Genomic DNA, 25,373 nt, shown 5'->3' on the forward strand with positions numbered 1-25,373 from the left:
ATTTAAGGGCAGCAGCAAGCCATCTTGAAGCAGCAGTAAGAATTGCACACACTGGTAATGGCAAATTTATGTGATTTATTCATACAATAACTCATGGTGCACTTAACACACATACAAGGCCACATTTTCAATAGCATGGAAGAGATTAATTGATAAAACCTGTTAAGTAAATAATGAGTTTTGAATATAAATCACTCGCAAAAGGTTCTGTACAAAACACTCGAAACAACGATAAATTAGGACTAGGGTTTGGTAAATGTCAGCCTCGATCCTGCTGCAAACCCTCTCCCCTGCATAAATCCCAGTGCCTATTGCAGGCAGGAAAAAGCAAAAGCCCTTATTAACCCTTGGCCTTTGTTCGCATCCTAACTCTTGCTCTCTGGCTAGTGCCAAGTACACTAGGTCTCATCTTTGTTTCCCAGGGCTCTGCTCCTCCTGCCCGGGCTGTGCCACGTGATCCTGTGCGGGTACCTCATCCAGAGCCAAGCCAAACCACAACTGTCTTCTCCAGCTTGGACTTGTCTCCATCAGAGGCCCGGAATCACAGCCCCGAATCCAGAGCCAAGTATGGCCATCTTCTGGTGACTAGGGCCATTGGCTCCCAGCCATCTTGGGCAGGAAACCCTGTTTCAAAGAAAAGCCCTTGAGGATGGGCTCTTGAGCACATCAAAGACTCAACAGGGAGGCAGCCTCTGCCCCAGCAAGTAAGTACATGGAAGAGACACCCAAGGAGCTTTGGTAGCATGTGGAAGGCAAGTCCCCAACAGAAGTGAGGGCTCTGAGCATCACAACAATATGGTGACCCGAGCGCCCCTATCAGTGACAGCCCTCTCAGCTTCAAGGTCTCATTCACAGAAGAGAGACTGCCCAGGGTGGGAAGGGTGAGGTTGACAGCAGGTTCAACCACAAGGGGCTGTACCTAAGGCCCAAAGAGATGATGGGCAGAGGCCAACATTGGCAGCTGGCTTCCAGCTCAATGTGAGCCCAGGCCAGAATCTGAGACTCAGAGGAGGAGCTATAACCGGTTGGACTTGGGCACTGGAGAAGGAGCTGAGTCTCATTTGGGAATGTGTACCCCCTTGTTCTCACACAGTGAGGTAGGATAGCTTGGACACCTGGCAGGCATCGCTGAAGTTGGCCTGAAGGAGGAGGGCCAGCCCCTTGCTAGGGTCTGGAGAAATCCTGCCTTCTGTAGCCAGCTGAGTCTTATCTCTCAGCACACCCCACCATTTTTAACTGCTTAGAGGTGAGCATGGGCTGGGTATTTGTACACACACGTTCACAGCAGCATTATAACACCCCAAGTGCCCTCAGGGATGAATGGATAAACATAATGCAGTCTATCCATGTCATGGAACAGTATTCAGCCTTAAAAAGGAAGGACATTAAGGTACCTGCTACGACGTGGGTGAACCTTAAAGATATTATTCTAAGCGAAAGAAGCCAGGCACAAAATGCAACCAAATGCATGATCTCACTGATATGAGGTTTACAGAGTAATCAAATTCAGAGACAAAAAGTAGAATGGTGGCTACCAGGGGCTGTGGGAGGGAAAGAATGGGCAGTAACTGTTGAATGGGGACAGTTTCACTTTTGCAAGAGGAAGAGTTCTGAGGATGGATGCTGGTGACAGCGGCATTAACACTGACTGTCCTTAATCCACGGTGTGTGCACTTAATAATGTGTGAGATGGTAAATCGGACATTATATGCATTTTACTACAGTTTTTTAAAGCATACAGAAGTTGAGAATTTCTGTCAAGAAAAAAAAAAAGATTAATGTAGGAAGGGTGGTGCAGTCATGACAACTGTTAACCAAGAACTGCCGGCAATGTGAAAAAGCAGGCTAACATTACCTTAGACCAAAACACCTGAACACAGGATTTAATGTGGTAGGTGTCCAGGTGTCTGGAGGTGGCTACTGGTCATCTTCACCATTTCCCATGTCTTCCCAATTGTACAAAATGAGCATATATACTCTTCTGATCATGGGGTGGAGAGACAGGGTAAATTAAGTATAAAAATCAACCACAAGAAAAGGAGAGGAATATGAATATTTATTAAATCTCTAGATTGGGATGGGTCTCATGTTTAATAGGAAAAGACAGGGGAAAAATCACATAGGAAAAGAGCAATTTGTTTGATTACTTAAGAAAGCAAAACCCGAAATTTAAAGGCAAACTCACATGAGAGATACAAATGCCCAACAAATGTACACAGAGAACAATGATCAAGGCCATTAATAAGTAAATAATTCAAAACTCAAATAGGATTCTACTTTCAGCTATTATTGGGAGGGTGGGGGGTTTTGTTTGTTTTTATGGTCTGTATTATCTGTATGCTTGTTTGCTTTATTTTCAGTTTTACTATCCTAAGGGAGCAGGAGAGGACTAAAATGGAGGTGCTTTCAGCAACTTGGCACTAAGTGCCAATCCTAAGGGATTAATGTGAAACACACAAAAACATTTTATTCACAAAGTTGCTTATCACAACATTATTTACAATACTGAAAATCTGGAAATTGACTAAATTGCCAATAACTGAAAGAAAGTTTAGGAAATTATGATAAAACTACACAATATACTACCACCAATATAAAGTATCTGTAATAACCACATAGGAAAATAGGAATATAAAACTGCATGATAAAGCACATGGTATGATTACAACAATGTAAAAAATTTACACCCCCAAAAGGCAAGATATTCAGTGACTATCTTGGTGTAAAATACTGATGTGTTTTCTTACCTTTTATTACATTTCTGTTCTCCATTTTTTTCTAAAATTAACACATTAATTTTACAATCAGAAAAAGAAACCCTTTTATTAAAGTAAGGTGCCCACAAGATTCTTCAGTGACGTTCATCTCATCCAAGAATGCAGTCGAGAGAGTTCAGAGCCCTCATCCTCTTGGAAGTAGAGGCATAGAAGCGGGCTGAGGCAGATGATTATGTATGGATGGATGGTGAAGTGGGGAGGGAACAGCCTAGGGGCGGGCCGGGAGGGAGGGATTGGCAAAGGAGAGATAGGCACCAGCTCACAGACTGGCCAGCCAAGGAAAGGGGCTTTGTGGAGTCAGGGAAGACTCTGACTGCTCAGCGGAGGTCTGTGTAGACCCAGAAGTAGGCACTAACGGTGTTCTCAAAGGGCAGGATCAAAGAGGGATTTCAGGAAGACACATGGATTTTGAGGGGAGCAGGGGAGGAAAGAGGGGGGGAGGTAAACTACTTGGGTAGGAGGTGGGAAGGGCTGGGGTGATAGCAATGGTGGTGGAAGAGGAAGAGGTCAGTTGGCAGAGGGAACTCCCTGCTCTGCACTTACATCAAACACACGTGGCTCCTCGCCGGACAAGCCTTTGCGGGCAAACAGGAGAGAATCAGCCCATGGGAGGAACCTGTCAACAGCCAGGTGGATCAGGTCAACCAGTTTAGAGTTAACCTAGGGCAGCTCTGTTCAGTCCACTTTCTGCCACACAGAAAGGCTGTAGATCTATCTCATATGGTGCCCCAGTGCCCTACCCACACTAGCTCTTGAGCACTTGAAATAGGGCAAGTGAAACAGAGATTCTGCTTTTGAAATGTTGGTTGTAATTTCATTCATGGAAATTTAAAGTCACTGGGGCCTAGTGGCTACTGGTCAGCACACACGTGGCAATAGTTCTCAAAGGGCACTCTTTGGAGGAGCAGGGTCAGAAGTGCAGGCTCTCAGACCGCCGCCCAGACACCCTGAAGCAGAAGCTGCCCCCTCGTGTATCTGAGCCTCTGAATTAGGGCCACTCAAGATTTCTGAGATCACTGGTCTGGGTTTCAAGTAAACTGCATGAAAGACCCCCTGGCTCAAGTGAAATATGGATTTCTACAAAGAATGACTAGAGAACCATTCATAAAATGTGTCCAGTTCAGCAGGATTGGAGAAAAGCTATGTGATGCAATGAAGATGTGGTTTCCCTAAGCCAGGTCAAGATAAGGAATGTGGTCAGCTTTGATATGTGAAAACCAGAGAGCAGCTGCTCATCTGGATGAATGCTAGAAATGTGCACAAGTGGCTCCACCCTGGCATCAGTGTCAAAAACACAAAAAACAACCATCACCTGTGAGCTGATTTAGAAGAGCATGCCCCTGCATGTGAAACGCAGCCGAGTTTCTAAAAGGAGACATTTGTGAAGGGAGGCCAAGGAAAGCTAAGACCTAAGGAGAGAAGAAGCATTCTGAGTCTGTGCCCTCACTGAGAAAAGAGAAGACAGAAGTTCTTCCTGCAGAGTCAGATCTACATGCAAAACACCCCCGAGCAGACCCAGCAGTGGCTTTGGTCACGCAGGTGAGAGACAGCCAGAATGCGAGTCACTCTGCTCTTTTCAGCACAGTTCAGCTTACAACTTCAGCAAGAGGACAATTTGGAGATTTTCTGATACTAGAATGTGCTTCAAGAAATAAAGAGAAAAAACAATAAAGTGTACAGATGATAGTCAACCAGGAATTCGAAATAAAAGCTTTATAACTGTAAAGTAAGAGATAAAGGTAAATACCCTGAAAAGACATCACGAGAAACTGAACTGGATTGTAAAATTCTGCATCGAAGTGATGTGAGCAATAGAGAGGATGGAGAAGGAAAAAGAAAAGGCTGAGGGACACCATCCACAAAAGCGAAGGCTTCCAGAAGAGAGATGGGATCAGCAGAGAGGAACAGGGCCCTTCACTTCTCAAGTACAAACTGTTGGCAGAACATGAAGTCACTGAATCAATTAGAAGACTGTTGTGTCACCATATACGCCTCCACTGTAGGCTTAGTAAAAACAAAAATCTGTATTTGAAATTTTACTGATTTGAAGTAATCTTATAATATCTTGCCTTTTTGGTTACAATGTAATACAGTGCAGTAAGTTAATTTGCTGTATTTTGGTTCACAAACATTTACCTTTTAAACACCAAAGCAGCACATGTAAAGAATTACAAAAAGTTACTTTGATACAGGACTACTACTCTGTTTATTAACAGAGTGCTTCACTCTTCTGATGACTACTGATGACTGATCAACATGTAGTGAACATGACCTGTAAGTATCCCATTATTTTTAAGATGACATAGGCTAAGCCTATTACTACTACCTGCCTTTCCTGGTAACTTTATTTAGTGAATACAGAACCAGCATCTGGGGAATTAGAAATCACCTAATATGATATTAATGAATAGCTTTCACAGTTCTCAAAAGAATTTAGAATTTACTAAAATTAATGTTATTTGTAATAGCAACTAACAGTAGACTATTTCCTTCCTGCCTCCTGGATAAATACATGTTTGCAACCAAGAATCTCCAGAGAAGAAAAAATGTCTCAATTCAGGTGTACAGTTATGCCTTCAACTATTTTCCACTGTGAATAAAGATGACTTTTAAAGATGGCCTTGGTGTTCAAGGGTCATATTACTTGCTAACAAATTATTGTCTGTGCCAGAAAGTCTCTGAAAAATTTTAACTAAATTTCTCATACATGGCATGCCTCTAGTTTACTTAGCATTATTTATTATTTGATATAGAAATTCCATAGTAATAACCTCATGCATATTTTGTTTTTGGATTTGAAGATTTGCAATCTTGAAAAAGTTAGAGCTAGACTTTCAGGTATTGCCATCTAGCATTATTAAGTTTACATTAAAAAAAAAAACCTAGGGTACATGTTGATATAATATTTTGAGTATATCAGGCTAAATTAGATATATTATTAAATTATAAACAAAAGAACCAGGAATTTATAGTATCAAACCTAGTTTGACATGTTGTTACATTTTGAAATGTACTACATTTCACAAATAATTGAAGTATTATATTTCTTGAGTACAGTGCTATGTTCAGTTACTAATGCTCTTGATAGCTGAAACTATGACAATTTCAACTTGCTCACTCTGTGCTTATTCATTCAGTAAATAAGCTATGACTGTTACAAAAAAAATAAGAAAGAAAGAAAAGGTTCAGCCCAATTACAATGAAAAAATCAAGTTGCAGCTGTTACATATTCTTAGGCCAAATTACTGATGCAGGTTTTGACTCCCTGCCCCTGGGGTTGATTCCAATAGTATGGGTAATCATGAAATAACCAGCTCTAATCCCTTCTCTCACTGGCATTATATATGATCTCTGTGGTTGGCGAACTCAAGGCATGAATGATTGGGGAAGGGTTCCACCCAGAGAATCATTATACACATTGTGATCCTGCAAAGGGTCAGAAGCTACAAAATACAGTTCCCCTGCATGGATGTCTGAAAAATTAGCCAGAAACTCCTGGGGATTGAAGCCCACCCACACAGTATACCTGTAGTCTACCGTGCGTATGGAATAGCCCATGACCTTTATATCTTCTAAGCTCGGCTTGTCAGAATTCCACTGAGGAGAGTCAGCGGGCCGAGGGTACTGGCTATAGGCAACCAACTCCCGGGGATTACCACGGACATGGGGCTCCTCTTCCTCACCACGGCCCTCAAAGAGCTTCAGGAGGTTCCGGCCTTCTCGGCACAGCTCCATGTGAAACGAGGGGATGGGGCAGCGTGGAGGAACACGGAGCCCCGCAAGTCCAGTGAGTGTGGGGAAGAGAGAAAGCAGCTCCACCAGGTCCTCAGTTTGCCGGCCTGAAAGAGGAAGCCACCCCGTGGAGCAGGTTACAGCCCCACACGCTGACTTGTGTTCTTTTACAGCATTTATTTTTAGCCCAAGAGCTTTAGGAACAAAGCCAATTCAGGTCCTCACCCAACAGCAGGGGAGAATAAAGGTGCCCTCAGCTTGCTGGCACTTTTAGAAATGATTTAAATGTAGGACCCACCAGTGTGTGGGTGACTCAGACTGCTGGGCAAAGTCTGTTGAGGACAGTCTCACAGCATTGCCTGGCTGATCCCTCCTTTCTGGGTATCTGCATCTCATCCATTTCCCTCTTATTGTTGTAAAATACAAACAACATGAAATTTGCCACCGTGACCAGTTTTTAGTGCCCAGGCTGGGGGCACTCAGGACTTTCCCACTGTTGTATGGCCATGCCCACCACCCAGCACAGAACTATCTTCACCTTGCGCAGCTGAAACCGTCCCTGTGAAACGACACCTCCAGCTCCTGGCACCACCCTTCTACTATTTGTCTCTGTGTGTCCACTGCTCTAGGCCCCTCACAGACATGGAATCACATAGTGTTTGTCCTTTTGTGCCTGGCTTCTTTCACTCAGCATCATGTCTTCAGAGTCTACCCGGGTCGTAGCATGCGTCAGTTTCCTTCCCTTTTAAGGCTGGACGATAGCCCACTGTATGGATGTGCCATGTTTTGCTTATCCATTCATCTGTCAATGGACACTTGGGTTGCTTCCACCTTTGGGCTACTAATAATGCTATGAACATTCTTCTACATAGTTTTCTTGGAGTACCTGGTTTCAGTTCTGTGGGATATATACCTAAGAGTGGAACTGCCAAGTCACACGATCGTTCCATGTTTAACTTTTTGAGGACCCACCAAACTCTTTTCCACAGGGACTGGACCATTTCACACTGCCACTGGCAAGGCCTGAGGGTTCCTATTTCTCCACACCCTTGGCTGCCGTTTTCTGCTTTGATAACAGCCATTCAAACAGGTATGAAATGATATCTCATTGTTGCTGATTTATCTTTAAAGGCTAAATCCTGAACTTTATTGGGACTCCTGTTAAAATTTACTGTGACTCTGGGCCATAACTCTAGCCTTTCTGGATCTTTAAGAGTTTTCTTTATATGGCTCAATTTTATTTCCAACACATTTGGTTTGTAAGTAAAATAAAAATAAAGGTAAAGACTATTTTTTAAAAGATACCTTTACAACGGCAAGGTCGGTCTAGCACAACCACCCACCTTAACCAGATAGTCCAGCTTGACATCACTAATAATGGCACAGGCCACCATGAAGTGTCCCCAATGGGATACAGGTGGAGCCCACAACCTCACAGTATGCAGCATGTGTCCAAAGGGTTTACCCTGAATCTAGTTCTCAGGAAGCAGTCAGACAAACCCAGACTGCGCAACATTGTACAAGATAGCTGCCCTGGATGTTTGAAAAACATGAGTTCAGGGAGATACGGGGGGCCCAGGTGACAGCCAGCCATTGTAATAACTTTTCACTCAGAGTTGAGACAGGCGTGTAGGAGGCCCCAGAGTAGGGTTCTGAAACCACCTGCTTGGGATTTAACAGGCTCACTGAAGCTGTTAACATCAGGCTCACTGAGGAAAAACTCTAGGGATCAAGGGCACAAGCCAGGAGGTTTTAGCAAGAGAAGGTGGCAGTGGGGTGCATGATGGTGGCAGTAAGTGGGAGAAATGGTGTAGACAGATTCTGAATGAAGAGTGGCAAGAGTGCTGAAAGACTGCTCATACAGCACAGACCGTAAGAGAAAAGATGGGCCACTATCAGCATGGTTTTCTGGCCTGGGCAACCACTGCCATTTCCTGAGAAGGGGAAGAGTGTCAAAGGCTTAAAGTCAAAGGTCAAATATTCAGCTTTGGGCACGTTAGACTGGCTGTTGGAAATCCAAGTCCAAAGATCAAAGAAGACATACAGGCTTGAGAGAAAATTTGGAAAGAAATGGGATGACAGTGCAGCAACATCAATTTATAAACTGCTCAACACCTCCCCTCTGAAGTTTCAAAAAAGATTCTCAACCTGTCAGAAGATTTCTCCCAGCAAATAAAGGGCTATGGTCATGTCTTCAAACTGTTTTAACATTTTTATCAATGACATGAAAGAAGACAGTGCATGCAGCACACAGAAATCAAAGGTTCAGAAAAAAACTGGGCAGTAGAGAGCAAACTTGGAAAGATCCAGAAAGGCCAGAATGATGGGCTAGAACCAAGAAAAATTTAAACAAGAGCCATTGATGGAGGAGCTGAGGTGGCTAATGTCCCCTTGCAGAGGACTGAGTCCCAGCTAGAAGGGCGCAGGTAATGAACTTCTGCTCACCTGTAAGGGGGAAGCCCCTGCCCCCTGCCCTGAGCTCAGAGCACACTGCTGTCACCTCCATGATGGCTCTCCCCATCTTGGGGTGGCCCCTACTCTGCCCCTCCCCGTTCCGAGCCCCCCATGGACAGGGGCCACCCTCACCAACTCTGGCTTTACCGCTCCCCTGCCCTAGGCAGAAAAATCTGCGCTGGGTGGTGAGGGGGTTTCTGTACCACCTAAAGGCACCCCTGCTGTCAAGCAGCATCACTTCTGCATTTCCATACCTGGCTCTGGCGCTTCTGAGACGGAATCAAAAGGGTCGAGGTAAGGGAAAAACTTCTCGCCTTCCACCGGAAGTGGGGCTGTCCTTCCGGGAACATAGAACATCAGAGGCACTCGTGTAGTGACATCAAAATTACTGTATTTCGCCCATTCTCCATGTTCACCGAGAGCCCATCCTGGTTCATAAAAATCAGAGCATGACAGAATATGAATCAGCACCTCACAGCTTGCTCACTTCAGTTAGACACCACTTCATTCCCTGTTGTAAAAGCCAGAGGAAGCAAAAACTCAGCATCTAGAAGAAATTCCACTAGAATTACCACACAGAAAGATAAGAGGTGGAGTCATTGTGACTCAAATCACACAAGCTCAGGTTTGCACTTGTGGGTGTGTATCACAAAAACAAGATCTCTGAGACTGAGGCACAGTTTCTCACATTTTAAAAAGACATGTGTATCTTTTTCAATTTTTACGAAACACCACAGACCAAAGAAAATAACTTCTGGTTCCACATGCTTAACCTTGATTTAAAAACAACTCCTAAGCCTCCTTTAAAATACCTCTTGCAAAAGACAGCTTGAATACCCCAAGCTGGCAATTTCCAATCACTTTGAGTGCCCTTTTTGATATAAAAAATATAAAACAGAGAGACTGTACATTAAGTATTTCATATTAAAAAATAAACAAAATCATGTCAAGCTGCCATGTACACGTTCAAGAAGGCTTCTGTAGTTCGGATGTAGGCAGTCCCAGGAGGGCCCTTTGGGAAGGGCCATTTGTCATCAAGTCCAACTGCCTCAGAGCAGAAGCTAGTTCCAGCTGGCCTGGCCTTCACAGGGCTTCAGGGGCCATGGTAGCACTGGAGGAGGAAACTGGGCACTGAGAAGGGGGTTCCAAAGGTGATGGCAGATCATTAGGGAAACAGTGAAAACTTATGACACCTCCATACTTAACTTATGAGTCTTTATAAGGTGTAAGGTAGGCTTGTGAGAAATGACACAGAGAATTGTCTATGACATTAAGTGGAAAAAACAAACCAGGGAACTAAACAGGACATAAGCACAATCGATCTTGCCATGTTTTACAGCTATACATTATGCACATACACACTCATGACATAGAGTCCCATGTATATGCATGACGAAGGATGGATGCCTATCTGTCAGCACCAGTTAGCTCTGGGCAAGTGGGATAAAGGACAGTGTGCTCTGTGTGCTTCTTTCTCATCACAATGAACACATGCTGTGATCTAAAACTGTCCCACTTCATATATGACAATATTAGAGAATTATTTTCCTGTTTCTAAGTAGGACAGTGGTAGTATAGTCAAACTTCAAAAGAGCCAGATTTATTAGAGATACTGTTTAGAAAACTGAACTACCTGAGCCTGGCTTCAAAACAATTTGGGGATGGGGGTGTGGGTGAGGATGAGACCAACAAGACTGCTGTGAGTGGATAACTGAGGCACAGGTACATGGGGAAAGGGACTCACTGGCCCCAAACACACCTCAGAAAAGAATTCTTTTAAAAAGATATTCTCATTATTGGAACAAGTGGGAAACTGCCTTAGAGACCCAGAGTAGTGAGCCCCAGGATCCCAGCAGACAGGACAGCGGGGATCAGGCCTGAAGGCCATGTTGGGCTCTGCCAGCATTGTTCTGCACCCTCCTCAGACAAACTAAGAGTCCTCTAACCCTCTCGGTGAGAAATGGGGGCTCCTGCTGAGTTCAGCAAGAAAGAAAGATTAGTATGAGGTCCATCCCACCTACCCACTTCCACCAGCTAAGATACTTCTTTGACTCAAAAGAGGCCTGGCCTCCATGGAGAGAAGTCCTGGGTCTAACAAGGTGGATACAAAAGCACCCAAGACTGCAGACTCAGGGCACTCCTGATTCACGGAAGAGAATACACATCTACTTCATGCAAGCTAGGGAAGTTTTCACAGACAAGTTCAGATGCTTTGAGTAACTCGCCAGGGCCATTTCAAACCACTTACCATGATCTGAGGTAAGTGCCACAATCGTGCTGCTGGCCAGCTGAAGGTCATCCAGAGCACTCAAGAGGCGGCCGACCTGTGTATCCAAATAGGATACACAGGCAAAGTAGCTCTGGCGGATTTTCCGCTGCAGATAAAAAATAGTAATGCAAGTGACTATACGATTTAATGTGTATGGCATACCCAGATACAGTGCTTGTTTGAGCGCCCCTCCTGAGCCCCAGCCCTTTGGTGCCCTTGGTGACATTTTCAACAAGAATAGAACACTCATTCCCTCCCCATACCCTCACCTCCACGTATGTATGTGCTAAGTTGCTCAGTCGTGTCTGACTCTTTGTGACCCCATGGACTATAACCCTCCAGGCTCCTGTGTCCATGGATTCTCCAGGCAAGAATACTGGAGTGGGTTTCCATTTCCCTTCTCCAGGGGATCTTCCCGACCTAGGGATTGGAACTGCATCTCTTATGTCTCCTGTATTGGCAGGCAGGTTCTTTACCACTAGTGCCTTCCACAGCCATAGCCAAATTCCCACTTTTGGGGGCAAATGAGCAAATCAGCTTTCACTTTTGGGCACAGATCACAGTGGATAGATATGCCTCTTACTATTCACTTCTGTCTCCTTCACATATCCTTATGAGTCCCAGGAAATGACCATGTACACAGAAACTGACGCCTCAACCTCCCAAACTCTGAAGTGAAGTGAAGTGAGGTCACTCAGTCGTGTCCGACTCTTTGCGACCCCATGAACTGTAGCCCACCAAGCTCCTCGATCTGTAGGATTTTCCAGGCATGAATACTGGAGTGGGTTGCCATTTTCTTCTCCAGGGGATCTTCCCGACCCAGGGATCGAACCCAGGTCTCCCATATTGTAGGCAGATGCTTACTGTCCCAAACTCTGAGAGTTACGCCAAAGATGCCATAAAGCTGTACTCATATCCTGGGCTGCTCTAACAAAGTATGACATACTTGGTGGCTTAAAACAACAGAAATGGATTGTCTCCCAGTTGTGGAGGCCAGAAGTCTGAACTCAACGTGTAGGCAGGGCTGGGCTCTCTCTGAAGGCTCCAGGAGAAGAATGTTCTAGCTTAGGGTGGTGGCTGCAATCTCTGGGGCTCCAGCCTCTGCCCCAACCACCCGTGGAGTCCTTCTGCTGTCTCTCTCCTCTTCTCATGAGAACCCCAGTCACTGTGGATGTGGGCCTGGCCTACGACAGCATGAGCTCACCCATGTCACATCTTCCAAACAAGGTCACGCTCTGAAGCCCTGGGGGTCAGGACTGTCACAGATCTTCCTGAGGGACACAACTCAACCCTAAGGGGGGCCATGAGCAGGCCTCTCCTCTGGGTCATTTGTCACCTGGCAGGAGATCACAGCCATGTTCTCTCCAACAAGCTGCCTACCGCGCACCCTCCCCAGACTCTCGGCCCAAGTGGCTCCTGGAGCAGAAGGTGTCTGCTGACCTGACTGCCCCTGCCTTTTTCATGGGAAGGAAGAAGATCATGTTTTCAGTGTCTTCCTGGGCCGCCTGCATCAGAATCCCCATGAAGATTTGTGGGCTGCCCAGTGTCCTGGCCCCACTTTGACTCAGAGAGCTGGAAGCTGGGAGTAGAGTCCAAGAACCTGCATTTCCCACAAAGCACACCTGGCGATTCCAACGGGAAGACAGTGTGAAAACACTGTTGTCTGCCTTCCCATGTAGAGGGCCCGTTGGAATGTTCATGTGGTAACAGAAGGGCAGGGCCACATATGGAATATTCCAGAAAGTGTGTCCTCAACATCCGCTTTGCACTTCAGGGAAGGGGGGCTGACAAGTCAGCACAAGGATTCCAACTCCCGAATTGCTCTATCCCCACATCATGACAAATGGACCCCAGACACAGCAGCTGGACAGCACTGGCCATGTGTGTGCCCTGCTCCCTCTGCAACAAGGCCCCATCACTAAGCCACCTCCTGATACCAACGGGTGCATGTATTAGCTTTCCCACAGAGGAGACTCACCAGGACCAGCAAACCCAGAGTTTCAGCTAGCACAGGAGTCACCAACCACCCTCCACCTGACAGACTGTCACCTGGTTTCAACAGCATCTCCCATTAGTGAGGGTCACCCAGGCCTCATCTCCATCCTGGGGCCCCAGCCAGTGAGTTCCCCAGTCTCCCGACAACCCCCTTCTTTGGAATGGGGATGCTGAAGGGGAGATTTGTCACTCTACCCAGCACATGCACCCCTGACCCCCGTGCTCCACAGGATGCTTCACACATAGAAACTTGGTACCTGAAAATCAGCAGGAATAGGGCCATAGGGCACACTGAGATTTAAGGCTTGGACGTCCTCCCGCTGCCTGAGGTCCATCCAGGGGTTGTAAGCCACCAGAGGAAGACCAGCAGGGACCTGGGGGTCAGGAGCCAGGCTGACGTTCTCCAAGGGATATAGCTTCTGAAATTCCTTGGGGGAAGAGCACACAAAGCCACCAGGATGTCACTCTTCTGGCAAAGGCACAGGCTGGGCCTCATCTCTGCACCTGTGATGCACTGACACAAGTATCTCCCCGCCTGAAAGTCACTGTCACGAGACACCAGTGCTAATGAAATCACTCGACTGGTTTCCTGCAAACCAATCAGTGACAGCTCTCTTCCTTCATAGGGACTGATGCCCTATTTCTGTCACCACCTCCCCTCCAACTAGAAAACATGTGGAGAGTTGTTGCCAGCTCCCTGAACCACTCTCATGTTCACAGTCACTGGGAGAGCTCACAGGCTATAACAGTGAAAGCATATGAGACACAGCAAAGGGGACAGTCTGGGGGACACCAGGAACAGCCCCAGTGCAGTCACACAGGATGTGAGTCATTCCCCCAGCAATGAATTGTTTGACATTTATGCCACACTGCCAGCAGGGAAGCAGAAGATCATGAAAGCCTTACCGCCTAGGGCTTTTACGAGGCTGGTCACCCAGGTACTTTCTGCCTGCACAGATCAAAATCCCAGACTTGAGGCAGGAAAGCAGGGGTTTCTGTGGACAGTCCAGACCTAGAGAGCCACTCAGCAGTTTTGGGAGAGGGGAGAACACTCACTCCCAGGAGTCAGGTTCCCCAAAGCTGGGCCAAGGTCAAACCTCATGAGCAGGCCCAGAGGTAGGCTAACTCCTTCTGCATGGGACACAGAAGTGAGTCCCCCTCTGGCAAGGGGGCTGACAGGTCCTGTAAGGAAGGCCCGATGCCCTGGGCCAGTCAAAGGCAGACAACCACAGCATCAGAGAGCAGCCTCTGGTCTCCACTCCCATCGCAAATGATGGGCCTGCTTTGTGAAACCAAAAGGATGGGCTGCTTAGGCCCAGGAAAAACATGATAGGGAAAACTGAAAAATATTCTGCAAAAGAAGTGACTACATACTCTAAATAATATGCATGTAAAGCACAGGATTTGAGGCTCGAACAAGCCACACAGGGCCCTGTGTTTCAAAGCTCAGGGGAAAGGCAGTAAAGTTGACTAGAGTTGCACAGCCCCTGGAGGGGTGTCCCAGGGACCATCCCTTATTGTGGGCTAGGGTGGCCAGCTCTGCCGCCCTTCTCCATGATGATTTCACCATCCACCCCTACATGACTCACTGTATCCAAGGAAAAAACCCTCCAGTGGAGGAAGGAGAAAACACAGCATTTCCAACTAGATTACTATCCTAAGTCTCCTTCTTAGCCTTGACCTCTGAAACCCAGCATCCCACCACTGAGTACACCAGTGCCATCAGGCAGCCCTGGCGACTGTGGATGGCCAGATGTGGCCACCTTTACAATGACCCAGCTATCATAGCTGTGCTGGATCAGCCCTCAGCCAGCTCTTCACCTTGGGGTATCTGAAGGGGATGTGTGGCTTATGGTACCCCACAGCCAAGAAGAAAGGACTAGCCAATGTTTTCATCTTTCCCAACAACTGTATAGCTTGCTCAGTGCTCTGCATATCAGGCAGGGTGCCCTCAGGCACATCCACCACATCCACGGGGCACAGCAGGTTGGCATGGAGTTCTCCATCCGGTCCCCTACAGGTCTTTCAAAACAAAACATATAAAATCAGCTTTTTAAATGCAAGAAACAGAAGCCATGAGAGTTTCACACAACCAATTCAGCTTTTTTACCTCTAGAACATTAAGTATTAGACTAGACAGGCACACAGAAAGCAGTACTGAAACACAGAAGTGCTTCTTGTTTTCCAGGCAGAGGCCAGAAGTCCACCAGCACTTAGCTTCCTGTTGTGTATCTTCTGTTTCTACATCATAATTAATTAAAGGAAACCCAAGTAAACTAATGATAAAAAAAAAAATAGCTGTCTCCAACTCAACAATAAAAAACATAGACAAAGGACTTGAATACATATTTCCCCAAAGAAGATAGACAGATGGCCAATAATTACATGTAGAGATACTTAATGTCATTAAGGAAATGAAAAAAAAAATGTTTTCAATTTCAAAGCCAGACTAAAGCTTCTAAGTGACAGGGCTGCAGTTAACTGGATAAAGTGATAGTTGGTAGAATTCTGAGGTCCTCATGTACATCATGCACAGGATGGAACTGAACCTACTTCTTCATTTCCTAAAGCAGACACGTTGGCCACAAGGCCAATTTCAGTTTGGACCATGGTTTCTACCTCACAAACACCCAGAGGCAGTGGCAGCTGCTGCTAGATCTCGCTGAGGAGCATCCTTTCACAGGCCTGCCTTGTCCACACAGCCCTGGCCAGGACAGCCACCACCTGCCTCTTAGTACCCACTCAGCTGCCATGTTCACATGGTCTGCAACACCCCTGGGGATGTGGTGCAGTCAGACCCATCACTTTTGAGAATGATATGAGGGATGGGTTCATGGACCTGGCATTTGTGAGGCCACTAAAAGTAGGGAGATGATCTCAGGGAACAGAAGGCTTGAGATGCAGTCTTCCAACTTTATTCTGTTAACACTCAAGCCACTGGCCAAAGGTCAGAGCCCCCTGACTTTCACTGTATTCTGAAATGAAAGTTTTCATGAGTTTAGAAAATTCTTCTGCACCCCACCAATCTCCCCCAGTCCACACCCTTCTCCCACATGATGGCTCTAAAAACCTCCAAGAAACATGTCATTTCTCAGTGCTCTAGCTGGTGTTCTGAATTTCTTAAATGTGAGTTTTAGTTGCATTTATACATTGGGGGGATGGTGAATCCTCTGAACCGTCATTAAGTTTCCTTATAGACTCCTTTTTTTCATAATGCTCTAAAATTTTAAAGCCCCTATCAAAGGTCTCAGCACCAGAACACATCCATTAGGCCCGAGACAGAGAGACAGACAGTTGGAAAGCCTTTCTCCCCATCTGGGCTGAGGCGCTCAAAGCATAGGTCTGTCTTCTCCTTTCCATGTCTCACCATCTCCTCTAACCCTCTGCACAGAGCTTTCTTCAGAGGGAGCACAAAGGAGCCATTAAATAAGTCTTACACATTAGAGCAGAAGTTTCTAGAGTGACACATCCCAGCCAGCTTCTAAAAACTCAGCCACCTCTCCACTGGACCTAATGCTAAAGATCCTAACACTTGTCTCTGTCAAGTCATGAACACAAACCAAAGCCACAAAGCTCACCATAGAACCAGCTAGAAAGAACATAGAATACATGCAATAGTTAACTTTAATCTGGTAGACAGAGAATAAGAGGTTCCTCTTCAGAACAGTACCCCTTTCAGAGCCTCACCTTGGTGTTTTCATACTTTTCAGAGGAGGGATGATAAGGTGGAACAGACCAGCTATATGGAGAATCATCACTATGATTGGAAGATATCCCTTGGGGGGAAAAGGAAAAGTCATTAAATACAGCATGGCGGGTCCCTCAATGCCCTCCCCACCCAAAATGTACACTTTTCACACAACTGGGGAAGGGCCAACCCCCTCTTCTGGCCTCAGTCGCCTCATCTATGAGATCAGGAGCTAGGCCAGATGACAAGAAGTCCCCACAGGAGCTGTCCCTCTGGGCTTCTTCCTGAGCCCTGAGTATTGGACCTGGCCCCGAAAAGCCCTCACTGGCACCTCTCCCCACTCAACGAAGAAGGCAGCAGAGGCACGGGCACAACCAGGGATGGCTAGGCCAGGGAAGGCTCCATGAAGGGGATGCCTTGTTGGATGCCAACCAGACAGGAAGCGAGGGGAATGGGACTTGAACCCCTGACTTAGGACATCAGGGCCAGTTCTCGTTCATGACGCAGAAACCCACCCAAGCTTAGTAGTCCACAGTCTATTTGGGAAAACAACATAACAACGTGCAACACCCAGGAAGGACGGCAGCTGTCTGGGGAGGAGAAGCACTGTGGAAGCGGGGAGCCCTGGGCACAGAGGGGACATGGGTCCGGGCAGGGGGGGCAGTGAGGGCCCTGGACAGAGGGAGGGAGAGCCTGTGTGGCTCAGTGGGGAGGAGCGAGGGCAGCACGGGCACACAAGGGGACTGCCGTGACGAGCTGGGCAAGGTGGGCCTGAGGCAAAGGCGCAGCAGGCAGAGGGCTTCTCAACAGCACAGGCACCAAGATGTGGCTCACAGACCTGCTCCAAATCCCAGCACTGCCCTCCGTGCCCGTGCAACCTCGGGCGAGTGATCTGACCTCCCCAGCCTCAGTTTCCTCCCTGGGGAAGTGACACCCATGAGAAAACCCCACCCCCAGCCTGCCAGAGGATCAGGGCGGTGGCCAGGCACTCAGTCAAGGAGGCCAAGTCAGCCTCGAGCAGGCCCCTCCCTGACAGAACCGGTTCTTGAGAACAAAGACTCTCTTGAAAAATGTGTCTTCACGAGGGTTGCAGTGCTACATTCGTCCCCACTAAGACAATCCCATGAGCTTATTCTTGGGAGGAAGGAGGCCCCCTTCCTGAAGCACCATCTCCCCTCCACCGTGTCTCCTTTCTCGGGCTCTCCCTCCAGTGGTGCTCAGGCGAAGGTGTCAAGATGGGAGCAGAAAGTTCTAGTGCTGCCAGTCTTTTGGCCATGCAACATGATTCCTGGCAGATTCGCCTTCAAAACTGGGCCCAATTTTGCAGCCCCTCCTGATAAGTGCTACATGGGACAGAGCTTGGGCTCACAACGCACCCCCATGCTCCCCTGGGAAGGGAATCAAGGCAGCTGCCACTCCAGCTTCCCAGAGGAGGAATGGGAGAATCAAAGATGATGAATGATTTGCCTGAGGTCAACTGCACAGCTAAGCAGTGGCAGGATTGAAGGCAGGAGGAGAAGGGGACGACAGAGGATGAGATGGTTGGATGGCAGCACTGATTCAATGGACATGAGCTTGAGCAAACTCCAGGAGTTGGTGATGGACAGGGGAGCCTTGTGTGCTGCAGTCCATGGGGTCGCAAAGATTTGGACACGACTAGGTGAGGAACAACAACAAAGCAGTGGCAGAGCTGGGACTAGAAGCCAGGGGCCCGCACCCCACTGCTACTGTCCATCAGCAGTTCACTCTGCCTCCAGAGATGCTCATCCAATGGAAGTGAGGGAACCTGAAAACAAAGGGACTAAACTACTATACATGTCTCTGTTAGACCACCATGCTGCCATTAAAAATGATGGTGTGAATAGTCACTACATGGGAAAATGTTTGTGCTTAAAACACTCACAGCCTATAACTGTGTATACATATACAGGAAAAGCTCAAATCAGAAAAATAATGCACTCATCAAAATACAACTCTTCTCCATGTGCCACAAGTACAAGTAATTTATATTCTTTAGTTTATACTTTCCTTCTTTTCCACCCAACTTTTTGCAAAATAACCATGAATTACTTCAAGGTAAAAAAAAAATTAAAGTATGTGCTTCAGCATTCTCATTTTGGCATTAAAGAGAGCCAGTTCACCAGGTAGTGTTGAAGCTCAGAGACCCTGGTACCAGCTCACTCCCCTCTTTCTGACCTAACTCACAGAGAGTGGGCAGACAACCCCCCCAAAATTGCAGCCTCTTCACCAGGCAAGTCAACAGAGCTGCCCAGATCTTACTTTACTGCCAGGGAGCCCAGGGTACAGGGGGTCAGGTGCAGAGCTGGACTCACAGGCAATGCTGGCCCCCGCTTCCTTCCCCCCATCACCAGTATCCGAAAGGAAGAAAAAGCTCTTCTACCATTTCTCACTTTGGGTGAGAACACAAAGTCAAGGTGAGAAGTGCTACCTTGGACAAAGACATCAGTGACTAACAGAGGCCCAAAAAGGCCTCTGCAGAGAGAGCTCCAACCCCAGGAGGGGTCTCCAGTCCCCAGGCACGAAAAAAGAGAGAACCCAGACTCTGCAGGGCAAGCAGTACCAGGGTGAAAGACTTTTCCAACCGACATGGTCACGTAGCCATTCTCCTTGAAGTACTGGGGGATGGTGGAGAAGTTTCCAGCGTGCACCCTCCAGTAGGAGTTGAAGTCATACAGGCGGGTAGTGTCTGGTCTCCTCCCAGTGAGGAAGGACACGCGGCTCGGGGCGCACACGGCTTGCTGGTAGGGAGCAGAAGCAAAAGGACACATCCTCAGAGGAAAACAACGTCTGGCAGCTAAAAGGTAACCAGGCAACCTCCCGGGTCCTCAGCTAACAGCTTGGCGGCTGAGTCATGCAGATCTCAAAGCCAACCAGCTGGATTTGGGCCTCATGCCAGAAAGAAGTCTTTCCCGAGAGGAGCGGAAGGCCTCAGCCCCTCCATCCAGCAGATGACTGTGTCCTTCTGCCTGATGGCATCTCTCTGGGGCCCGGAGCGGGCAGGGTCTTGGGGGGCACAGGGGGGAGGACCACCATGGCAGCAGCCCCTCCTTCTCAGCACCAGGCCATCCCCACTGTGGGGAAGAAAGCTGAGCACGACAGGATCAGGACACACCCTCCACCCCAGGAGAAGTTCCCTTTGAAGGCAACCAGCTGTCTTGCCAGTGGACAACCAGGTTTTCTCAACCACCATTTCCCCTTTAATAAAGAGACACCATCCCACAACCCTCAGTGCACAGTGGGAGGGGGGCACACCCAGAGGTGCCCAGACATACCTGGGCAAAGGCATTCTGGAAGAGAAGGCTGCGGGAGGCCAGCTGGTCGATGTTTGGGGACCTTATGAGCTTGTTCCCATAACAGCCCAGGGAGGGGCGTAGGTCATCCACGATGATGAGAAGGACATTTAGAGGATCTGCACGGGGGAAGGGCTGCAGTGAGATCACCTGGACTGACACCTAACCCCCACCAGTGGCAGATGCTAGGGTACCAAGAGTCCTAAGGCTGGCACCGGAGCCTTGACAACCCAGCCAGCCAAGCCAGGGAGAGTGGAAGCGGGCGCACAGAGGAAGCCCCAGTGCTGGGTGGCAAGCAAGGTTAGGCTCTGGCCATGGCCTCAAGCCTGGATGAGGGAGGGAGGGAAGGAAGGAGAGTAAGAATAGGGAGGGAGGGCACGAGGGATGGAAGAAGCGATGGTGGGTAGGAGGGAGGGGAGGAAGGATGGACGGAATGGTAGGAGAGAAGGAGCGAGGGAGTTAACGGGGGACCTAGCCAGGGAACGAGAGACGGAGCTCTGCAATAGGGACGAAGGACGCACCTGTGGCGTTGCCTGGCGCCGCGGGTTCGCGGGAGGCACAGACAGCACCCAGCACCAGGCCAAGCCATAGCAGGGAACGGCTGGGTGGCGGCATTTCTGCCCCAGAGCAGCCGCTCCAGGGCGACGGCTACAGGTTTCGGCAGGGCCGGGCCGCCCCCGCCTCCTATCCCTCATCGGAAACTCGGGAAAGCGGCGAGAGGCGGCTATAAGCCGCCGCACAAGCAGAGCCTGGGCCGAGCGAGAATACGCCTGCGCGAGATCCGGGCCACAGTGGGCGGGGCCCTGACTCTAGCGAAGCGCCCGCCCCGCCCCGCGGCCCCGCCCACCTGGCCGACCTACTCGCGGGGAGCGGTGGCCCCGCCCACCTGGCTGAGCGTCTCGCGGTGGCCCACCGCTCCTTTAGGACAGGAGCAGAAGGTGTCTTTCCGGGTGTCCTCAAAGATTTCCGTTGCAACCACTGTCCTCAACCAGCAGTTTCCCACCTCTTTGCCTTTGCTCCTGCAATGCTTTTCACCTAGAAGTCCTTCCCTTCCTTCTTCTGTCTATAAAAGTCATACTTTTCCTTGCAGATCAGCCCGAATGCCATTCTCCTTCCATGGTGTCCTTTAAGAGCCCACCTTGCTCCATCTAAAAGGACTCCTCTCCTATCCTATGCATTTGTTCAACACTTATTAAGTACACCAGATATGTATCCCGAGCACTGCTGGCGGCTTGTGAGTTCTAAGTCCCTACCCTGGTGGAGCTTGTGGACAATAAATGACCAAATAATATGGGGGTGGGGCATGGGGAGTTTCACGGTATTTTCTATGGGGTGACCAGGCAAAGCCTCAATAGTAAAGTCTCATTTGAACAAAAACCTGAAGGAAGTGAGGGACCATTAATTGTGGAGAGCATGCTGACTGTGTGAGCCAATGGCACAGTGGTTGGTGTGGCTGGAGGGGAAACAGGAGATGGGGACCAGGTAGGAGGTGGGAGAAGTGACTGTCACAACTCTTTGACGGCAAAAATCATTCAGTGTCTGCCTGGGGCTTAGGGTTGAGAAGGATGTCACAATCCTCTCTGTCTCTGACTCACCTCTCCTAGTATAAGAACCTAGCAGAATGCCAGGCAGATTGGAGATCTTTTCTTGAATACGATAATCCATACATGTTAGTATTGTTATTGAGGGTTTCATATACCTAGACCACGTGCTAATTTTCTCCTCACATGAACACTGTGAGCTAGATGCTACTATCATTCCCATTTCACAGATCCAGAAATTGCAATTCAGAGGGGCTAAATCACTCACGCTATCACACAGCCAGAAAGTGGAGGCCCAGGGTGAACTTCCATGATAACGAACCTAATCTATTGGTAGCCACAGTGCAGTCATCGCAGGAGACCTGCTACCATTGCTGCAGCACCTGCTTTGCTCTTTCCTCAGGTCCCCGCAGGGTGGCTGTTCACACTGCAGCCTGGCTGGCATTCCCCTGCCTGCCCTGCCCAGGAAGGGCCAGCTTCCACCTGCACTCACCACACCAGACCATACTGAATCCTTTGGGATGGGCCAGCTCAGCCAAGTGCTGAAGCTGCCAGGGGCTTGAGGTGGCGTCTCAGCTGTCCCTCCACCTGCTGAGATTACATTTGCATTCAGTTCAGTTGCACAGTTGTGTCCAACTCTTTGCAACACCATGGACTGCAGCATGCCAGGCTTCCCTGACTATCACCAAATCCTGGATCTTACTCAAATTCATGTCCATAGAGTTGGTGATGCCATCCAACCATCTCATCCTCTGTTGTCCCCTTCTCCTCCTGCCTTCAATCTTTCCCAGCATCAGGGTCATTTCCAATGAGTCAGTTCTTCACATCAGGTGGTCAAAGTATTGGAGTTTCAGCTTCAGCATCAATCCTTCCAATGAATACAGGACTGATTTCCTTTAGGATTGACTGGTTTGATCTCCTTGTATTCCTTGCATTGGTGGCTGCCTTTTCCCTCCCCAAAGTCTGGCCCCTAATGTTTCAGGAAGCTCTGAGCCGACCCGAGGACCCCAGCATCTATTTAGAAAATTGCCACCTGAGGGCTGCCTCCAGGCAACATTCATTAAGAAGTCAAAAGAACTCAGTCATAGGATCACAGGGAAATAGATTTGGCCAACAACCACGTGAGCGTGACAGAGGACTCTGCACTCCACAAGGGAATGCAGCCTTGTGAGACCCTGAGCAGAGGATCCAGCTAAGCTGTGCCTGGACTCCTGATCCATTGAAACTGTGAACTAATAAATGTGGGGTGTTTTTAAAATTTTTTTAATTTATTTGTTTATTTTAAATTTTATGTATGGCTCTGCTGGGTCTTTGTTGCTGAGTGGGCTTTCCCTAGTTGTAGAAATTGGCGGCTACTTTCTAGTTGTGGTATGTGGGCTTCCCATTGTCTTGGCTTCTCTTGTTGTGGAGCACAGGCTCTAGGATGTATGGGCTCAGTAGTGTGGCTCCAAGGCTCTGAAGCACAGGCTCAGTAGTTGTGGTGTATGAGCTTAGTTGCTCTGCAGCATGTGGGATCCTCCCAGATCTAGGATCAAACTGATGTCTCCTGACCTGCCAGGGAAGTCAATGTGTGTCGTTTTAAGTCACTAAATTTGTGGTAACTTGTGAAACAATACAAGATGAATACAACATTGTTCATTTATATAATGAATAGGCCTTTGACTGCAAGGTCAGATTCCTTCCTAGGGAGACCCTAACAAAACTCAAGCAGATGTGGAAGAGCTTTGAAAAATGAAATGCAGAAGTAAAGGGAGATGATAGTGGAGGAGAAGTGAAAGCAAATGCTGAAGACTGACACTGTTAAACACATAATCCAATTTCAGGAACACAAAGCAGCCTTCATTGCTGTAGACACCCTAGATTTTAATAATTCTCATGACTTAAATATCAAAACTAATTTTTTAAGTACTTAAACACCCCAACAGACCAGAATGTGAAATGCCCTCCTCCACATCAGCTGCACTCATACAGTGCCTCCAATTCATTGAGCAGTTTTTAAGGGAGTGACTTAGTTTCACAAAGAGTTGGACACGACTGAGCAACTGAACTGAACTTAGTTTCACTATAAACTAAAATATTTAGGTGGAAACATAAAATTAGAGCTTGGCTGTCTCGAGATTGGCACTACTTTGTAGCTCAAGAGATTTTGTAAGGGCATCCAAAGCACACAGCCCCAAATCTTTCTATCTAAAATAGTTTATACAAGCACATCTTAAATACATTTCTGGAATAGTAAAGAAATAATTTTTAAAAAAGAAAGAAATAATTATTGGTACACTATCAAATTAAATTAACTAAATTTCAAGCTCAAATTAACTAACCAGACACATGCATTTATTGTCTTTTATGGGTTGGGTTTGGGCTTCCCAGGTGGCTCAGTGGGTAAAGAATCCACCTTTAATGGAGATGCAGGAGATGTGGGTTCCATCCCTGGGTTGGGAAGATCCCCTGGAGGGAAGCATGGCAACCCACACCAATATCCTTGCCTGGAGAACCCCACGGACAGAGGAGCCTGGCAGGCTACAGTCCATGGGGTCACAAAGAGTCAGACACGACTGAAGCAACTTAACACACACATGTTCATGCAGCACATCCAATAGCCAAAGGCAGAATAAGCCAAAATATCCCTGGTGACTCAGTCGGTAAAGAATCTGCCTGCAATGAGGGAGATATGGGTTCGATCCCTGGATTGGGAAGATCCCCTGGAGAAGGGAATGGCTACCCACTCCAGTATTCTGGCCTGGAAAATTCCATGGCCTGTATACTGTATAGTTCATGGGGTCGCAAAGAGTTGGACATGGCTGAGCGACTTTCACCACCCTAAGTTACATGCTCCACCAAGGCCTGTATAAGGGGAAATGATCGGCTCATCACAGAACAGGTTGGTCCCAGTCCTGTTTGTCTCTGGACACCTTGCAGCATCCTGAACGGATTTTCCCTCCCTTCCGTTCTCTCCCCTTCCTCTCCTTTCTTCTTCCTTCCTTTCTGCTCAAGCCCAGACTTTTTAATCCTGCCATTCATTGATTTGGCCAGCTCAGTTCTGGATGCGCAGACAGGCTTGGAGCAGGCAACACTAGTACTGTGTCAGGAAGTGGAGAATTTCTAAAAGCCTCCACCAGGGGCCGCCCAAGCGCTGGCTTCATTGGTGATTCACTTCCTTACAACAACATAAAGACCAGGGGTCCCCAACCTTGGGATCTAATACCTAATGATCTGAGGTGAAGCTAATGTAATAATAATAATAGAAATAAAGTGCACAGTACATGTAACGTGCTTGAATCATCCTGAAATCATCACTCCCCCCACCTTCCACTCCACCCCCCACCATCGGTGGAAAAATTGTCTCCAACAAAACCGGCCCCTGGTGCCAAAACATCTGGGGACTGCTGATTACAGACGAAGGCACACACTTCAGACAAAACAGAAAAGCTTAATCACGTATTGCACGGAGTGAGGTATGACTGCTTTTCCCCCCATTTGCCCTGCATGCATGGGAATGAGGAGGTTCTATTTGGTCACCCCCTTCCTCCTGGTTTTCCCCGTTCCACTTCCATCTAGGGAGGATTTCTACTTATTCCCTCAGATTGAGCTTTACAAAGAGCCTCA

The 25,373-nt window shown here is 47.8% G+C and overlaps 1 protein-coding gene across 2 annotated transcripts; it reads right to left on the minus strand.

Annotated features, from left to right (window-relative positions):
* Nucleotides 1-2,039: 2,039 nt before the first annotated feature.
* IDS (iduronate 2-sulfatase) lies at nucleotides 2,040-20,996 on the minus strand. Of its 2 annotated transcripts, XM_061137828.1 has the most exons (9): nucleotides 20,748-20,996; nucleotides 20,209-20,345; nucleotides 19,497-19,674; nucleotides 16,915-17,003; nucleotides 15,049-15,249; nucleotides 13,485-13,655; nucleotides 11,212-11,338; nucleotides 9,218-9,391; nucleotides 2,040-6,616 (listed from the first exon to the last, which is right to left on the minus strand). In XM_061137828.1, the coding sequence occupies exons 1-9, from the start codon at nucleotides 20,839-20,841 to the stop codon at nucleotides 6,144-6,146; spliced, it is 1,644 nt and encodes a 547-aa protein (XP_060993811.1). In that variant the 5' UTR covers nucleotides 20,842-20,996; the 3' UTR covers nucleotides 2,040-6,143. The 2 variants fall into 2 exon arrangements, with proteins under 2 accessions (XP_060993811.1, XP_060993812.1); XM_061137829.1 differs by lacking the exon at nucleotides 2,040-6,616 and having other exon boundaries at nucleotides 9,361-9,474.
* Nucleotides 20,997-25,373: the final 4,377 nt, after the last annotated feature.

The sequence above is a fragment of the Dama dama genome, chromosome X (genome assembly GCF_033118175.1).
Source record: "Dama dama isolate Ldn47 chromosome X, ASM3311817v1, whole genome shotgun sequence".
Lineage (NCBI taxonomy): Eukaryota > Metazoa > Chordata > Mammalia > Artiodactyla > Cervidae > Dama > Dama dama.